The sequence below is a fragment of the Vitis vinifera genome, chromosome 15, assembly GCF_030704535.1.
Source record: "Vitis vinifera cultivar Pinot Noir 40024 chromosome 15, ASM3070453v1".
Classification (NCBI taxonomy): domain Eukaryota; kingdom Viridiplantae; phylum Streptophyta; class Magnoliopsida; order Vitales; family Vitaceae; genus Vitis; species Vitis vinifera.
In genome coordinates this window covers 652,522-658,521 of record NC_081819.1, presented here as the reverse complement: position 1 = coordinate 658,521, position 6,000 = coordinate 652,522, and the positions used below count along the sequence as shown (strand labels likewise).

The 6,000-nt window shown below is 48.2% G+C and overlaps 1 protein-coding gene across 1 annotated transcript; it reads left to right on the top strand.

Annotated features, from left to right (window-relative positions):
- The first annotated feature begins 944 nt into the window (after positions 1-944).
- LOC109123993 (uncharacterized) lies at positions 945-2,808 on the top strand. The gene is made up of 2 exons (XM_019225450.2): positions 945-2,111; positions 2,211-2,808. Exons 1-2 carry the CDS (start codon positions 1,632-1,634, stop codon positions 2,724-2,726), a joined length of 996 nt encoding a protein of 331 aa, XP_019080995.1. The 5' UTR covers positions 945-1,631; the 3' UTR covers positions 2,727-2,808.
- The last annotated feature ends 3,192 nt before the right edge of the window (positions 2,809-6,000 follow it).

Sequence of the window (6,000 nt, the reverse complement as noted above, 5' to 3'; positions counted from 1 at the left end):
GTGGTTTTGTATCGAGATAGCAACCTTTCTCCTTCAGAGCTTTATTTGGTACGTGTATTCTTGCTATTTGTCGCTCCTTTTGTTGCGTTTGTTTGTTGATTGAACTTGGTTTCTGGTTTGTTTGGGCCTTGTTTTGGGCAAGTAGCTTGCGTCTGTTGTTTGAATGTTGGCATTTTGTTGGTGTTCTGGGGTTCTTTGAGGGTTTTTTGACTGCTTTGGGTTAGGGTTTGTGTATTTTCTGGGTTACTTGTGTTTTACCCATTGCGCTTCTTTGTATGTAGATTTTGGTTTGTCTTTGTGATAAGAAATGGCTGCAAAAAAGACTGTTTCATCTGCCCGGGCTAGCGAGGTTCGTGGAAAAGCGACAGATAAGCTGGACGCAAAGGAATTCCGGGAACGGTTCTATATCCCGGATGGCGTGTCTATTGAATTGCTGAATGGGAGGGTGCTTGTGCCTATTGAGAAATCAGAAGAAAAAACCATAATCTTCTCGAAGGAACAATTCAACGCGGGGCTCCGGTTCCCTCTGCCGGCGTTGTTCAAGGAGTTCCTCCATTTCACCCAGATTCCACCCGTCTTCATTCATCCCAACATCGTCCGGGTGCTGATGGGATGCAGCATCATAAACATGTTGTACGACCTCGACCTCACGCTGCTGGAGGTGTTTTTTGTTTATTCGCTGAAGAAGGTAAAAAATGACATCTTCAGTATGTCCGCACACCTGCCCTCCCTTCAATTGGTGACGGAGCTGCTAGATTCGATAAAGGGAGGGGCGACGGGACACGTGGTGGTCCGGGGTGCATGGGCGGGGTTTTTGGAGCACCCGGCGAGGCCTTTCTCTTCAAACTATTCCTTAAAGATTCCGGGTAAGTTTGCTTTGCGACTTATGTCCGGATTTTTACCTTGTTGTTTTCTTGTTGACCTACCCGGATGGTATTCTCAACCTTTGTTGTTGTTAATGCAGGTGCGGAAAAAAGGGGCCACCTCGTAGATTGGGTGGAAAATGCGTCTTTTGCCTGTCTCAGCAAATTGTTTGAGATAGACGCCAAGGAGAGGCAGTGCAAGACGCTGCTGACTGCGCGGAACCTAATGACTGTCGTCCGGGAGCCCCAAGAGTACGTCATCAACATTCTCCCCAGGAAGATGCCAAAGGAGGTGGTGCTTGGGGAGCATTATATTGTGAAGGATCTCCCGATTTACCAGGCGTCAAAAGAGGCTGACGCTGAAAAACGCCGGGTTCTCCTGACAATCGGGAGAAGAAGAAAAACGATGGGACCCTTCAGAAGGCTCCCGGACAGAAACGCGGCGTAGACTCTCCTCCAAATAAAGCTTCAGCGAAAAAGAAGAAGCTGGTGAAGAATGGGAAGGGGGTGAAGGAGCTCACCCCTCCCAGAGAATTTACTCCTCCGCCAATTATTCATGAGGCGGAGGTAATAATAGAGGAGCCAGTGAACCCTGCTCCTCACTCTGTCTCAAGCGGATCCAGACACATCGCGGGACTAAACCACTCAAGTACCCCTTTGGCAGCGGTTGCCCGTCCGGCAAACTTGGCTGAGGAAGCTGCGTCCATCAACCATCCGGACTTACCTACTCCGGATGCTGATGCAGTTGAAGCTGTTTGCGCGGACCCAATGGAGGAAGCTGGGGCAGAAAGTCAAAGTCAGCCCTCTGACGATTTGGATCGGCTGGCTCTTGTTTTGGTGAAGGGGCCACCTTCAAAGAGGCCTCGCTCAGCGCACAATCTGAGGTCCGGACTCCTCGGGCGGCTTCAAGATCGTCAGCAAGAAATCGAGGTCAGTTGTTCGTCCGCCCACGACGCTCATCCGGAGGGGGGCGAAGTGGAGATGGCGACTGAGCCTCCAGCCGTCCCTGTGATGGTCCCGGCTGAGGTTGCACCCGGGGAGACCCATCCGGTCGTAAATGTTGAGGCCCTGAATCCGGAACAAGAGTCTCCTTCTGTTACCTCAGCAGGCGGGGATCTTGTTAATGATGCTGCTTGCAGCTCCGCTAGTCCTTTCAGCTACGCGGAGTTGGAAGAGAAGCTGAAACAGATTCCACCCGGTTTGCCCAATGTGATGCCTTCAGCCAAGATGTTCGAGATGGTGGAAACGGTAACCTGCTTTTGTGCTTTTTTTATTTTTCTCATTCTGATATGTGTTTGTGGTGTGATTTATAACTTTGCTTTTCCTTGTTTGTCTGTTTGTCTGCAGCTGGTGAGTGGTCTCCGTGGTATGGCCAATCAATACGACCTTTTCACTGACCTGCTGCGGACCACTGATTATATGAAGGCCTTCGCCGCTCGGCACAAAGATACTGAAGATCAGTTGCGCCTGAGACTGGGGGAGGCCGAAGCCAGCGTATCCACCGCTCGAGAAGACAATGAAGCCCTCCGGGTGGATTTGGCTGAGGCTAAGGGCCGGGAGGAATCATCGATCGCCCGCCTGCATGAGGCAGAGGATGAGATAGCCCGGCTGCGGGGGAAAGTGAGGCAACTCCGGACAAAAGCTTCTATTGAAAAGAAGCAAAAAGAAGATTTGCAGCTGCGCTTAACAGCACAAAAAGAAGAGCTAGAACGGGAGTTTGCTGCAGAGAGGGAGGAACTGGAAGCGGACTACCAAAAACAAGTGGATGATACCTTCATCTTCGGCTATCGCTGTTGTATGAAGAAGAATGGCATAAAGCGGGACGTCCCTTCTATTCCTCCGGGTGAAGAGAAGAAACTTTAAGGCTGCTCCCTGATGGCTTTTGTCTTTTTGCAATTTCTTGCTGTAATCCTCTTTTTGTATTTTCTACGGTCCGGAGACCTCTTTGTACATACATTTATATACATCAATAAAACAGTTCTTTTTCCATTTGCACTAGTCTTTGCTTTTTCATTGATAATACTGTTTTAAATTAGATACATTCCATGGTCTAAGTAATGGAGTTCCGTCCAATTTTTGTAGATGATAGGCTCCATTGTCACTTGCCTTAGACACTATATAGGGTCCTTCCCAGTTGGCTTAAAATTTCCCTGCACCCACTTCAGTAGTATTTTCAAAAACTTTTCTAAGGACTAGCGTACCATTTTTGAAGCTTCTTGACCTTACTTTGCGATTGTAATGTGCTGATGCCCTTTGTTGATAATCTGCCATCCGGATGGTTGCACTTTCCCTCACTTCATCCGTCCAATCCAAATTTCTTCCTAATTCCATGTTTGCATTACTTTGTTTTGCTACATCAGTCCAGATAGTAGGGAGACCTATTTCGGTAGGAATGACTGCATCCATTCCATATGCGAGAGCGAAAGGAGTATTTCCTGTTGGCCGTCTGGGTGTAGTTTGGTAGGCCCATAGGACGCCGGGCAGCTCCTCGACCCATTTTCCTTTGGCTTGTTCAAGCCTTTTCTTTAAGGCAGTGATTAGGGTCTTGTTTGTGGCTTCTGCTTGCCCATTGCTCTGAGGATATCGTGGTGTGGAGTATGAGTTCCGGATGTTCAGCTCCGAACAGAAATTCCTGAATGCAATGCTATCAAATTGTGGACCATTGTCGGCTATGATGGTTTGGGGGATTCCAAAACGACAGATAATATTTTTCCATACAAACTTGGTGACATCCTTGTCCTTGATGCTAGCATATGCTTCAGCTTCCACCCACTTACTGAAATAATCCGTGGCAACAAACAAAAATTTCTTTTGGGCAGGTGCAGTTGGGAGAGGTCCCACTATGTCCATACCCCATTGTGCGAAGGGCCATGGGCCTGAGATTGATTTTAACGTTGTTGATGGCATATGTGGAATGGGAGCATACCTTTGACATTTATCACATCTTTTGACATATGCTGCCGCGTCTTTCTTCATTGTTGGCCAATAGTATCCTTGCGAATGAGTTCTATGTGCCAGAGATCGTCCTCCCGAATGATTTCCGCATATTCCCTTGTGTAACTCAGCTAACACATACTGGGCCTCTGACTGCCCTAGGCATCGAAGGTAAGGTCCTGTGAAGGATCGCTTGTACAGGTGCCCCCCAATCAGGGTGAAACGGGCAGCTTGCACCCGGACTTTGTGTGCTTGTTTGAGATCTCCGGGTAGAGTGCTGGTCCAGATATATTCTGTGATGTCATACGTCCATTCTTGGCCATCCGCTTGGTTTGTCTCAATGGTACTGCATGTGGAAATTTCTGCGACAGAGGGGTTGGGTTGCACATGTATGGGCAATAGAATGGCTTCTTTGATGGGGAGGGAGGCAACTATGCCGGCCAATGCGTCAGCGCGCCTGTTGTCAGCTCTCCTGATTTTTTCGATTGCCCATTCGGTGAATTGCTGCAAGGTGTCTCTTACTTTAGCTAAGTATCGCGCCATGCGTGCGTCTTTAGCCTCATATTCCTCTTGGACATGTTTTACCACGAGTTGTGAGTCACTATAGATCCGGAGTTTGGAGACGGATAGAGCAAGGGCGAGGTCCAATCCGGACAAGATGGCTTCATATTCTGCTTCATTGTTAGAGGCAGAGAATCCCAGCCGGATGGCTTATTCCAAATGTTCCCCAGTTGGGGACTGCAATAGGAGCCCGACTCCAGAGCCTGATGAGCGTGAGGCTCCGTCAACTCGCAGAGTCCACCATTCTTTTTTACTTGATTCGTCATGTTGGCTGGGTCTTCGGGAATATTCTAGCACGAAGTCAGCCATTACCTGGCCTTTCATAGACAACCTTGGTTGGAATTCGATTCCAAACTCGCTTAATTCAATGGCCCATTGTAGCATTCTCCCGATTAAATCTGGCTTGTGCAGAATATTGCGAAGGGGTTGATCGGTTAACACGATCACCGGGTGGGCTTGAAAATAGGGCCGGAGCTTTTGGGCAGCGCTTTGAAGGGCTAAGGCTGTTAGCTCCATTTTTGAATATCTGGTTTCTACGTCTGCCAATGCCCTGCTGACATAGTAGATAGGCTTCTGCTCCTTGGGTGAGGGGCAGCGTAATAGAACGGCACTGATTGCCCATTCTGATACCGCCAGATACATGTACAATTTCTCCTTTGGGATGGGGCTGCTCAAGATGGGTGGTTGCATAAGACAATGTTTAATCCTTTCCAAAGCGCTTTGGCAACTGTCCATCCACCCGTGCGCTCCAGCTTTTCGTATTGCCAAGAAGAAGGGTCGCAACTCATCAGTGAAGCGGGCTATGAAACGCCCTAACGTAACGAGCTTGCCTGTGAGGCGTTGTAACTCCTTCTTGTTCCTGGGAGGGGGTGTTTCCATGACTGCCTTGACTTGATCCGGGCTGACTTCTATGCCCCTTTGGCTGACCATAAATCCTAGAAATTTGCCAGCACTTATGCCAAAGGCGCATTTCGAAGGATTTAGCTTCATGCCATACTTTCGTAAGAGGTGAAAAACTTCTTGCAAATGAAGGATATGCTACTCTCGAGTTTTGCTTTTGACTACGATATCATCAATATATACCTCTACCGAGTGGCCTATCAGAGGTTTGAAGATTTTAGTCATCAACCTTTGATACGTGGCGCCAGCATTTTTGAGTCCGAATGACATGACTTTATAGCAATAGAGGCCGTGTGGCGTTATGAATGCTGTTTTTTCTTCGTCATCCGGGGACATGGGGATTTGATGATATCCGGAGAAGGCATCCAAGAAAGAGAGCATCCCTTGCCCGGAAGTGGAATCCACAATCTGATCTATTCGTGGTAAGGGAAAACTGTCTTTTGGACACGCATTGTTGAGGTTGGTGTAATCTACACAAACTCGCCATTTTCCTTCTTTTTTGGGTACCACTACTACGTTTGCCAACCAATCCGGATAAGAAACTTCTCTGATGAATCCGGCTTCGAGCAATTTGTCAATCTCATTCCGGATGACTCTTTGTCTATCCGGGTGAAAGCGCCTAATCCTCTGCCGGACGGGTCTGGCAGCTGAAAAGACGTTAAGCCTGTGAGATGCAATGGAGGGATGAATTCCCTTCATGTCAAAATGTGCCCATGCGAAGATGTCATGGTTCTGTCTGAGA

What these genes read in the sequence shown, in the direction of transcription:
- LOC109123993 (XM_019225450.2), top strand. Translation starts at nt 1,632, where the DNA reads ATGGAGGAAGCTGGGGCAGAAAGTCAAAGTCAGCCCTCTGACGATTTG. An exon ending in TGTTCGAGATGGTGGAAACG is followed by an intron (nt 2,112 to 2,210) that starts GTAACCTGCTTT and finishes GTTTGTCTGCAG; the next exon opens with CTGGTGAGTGGTCTCCGTGG.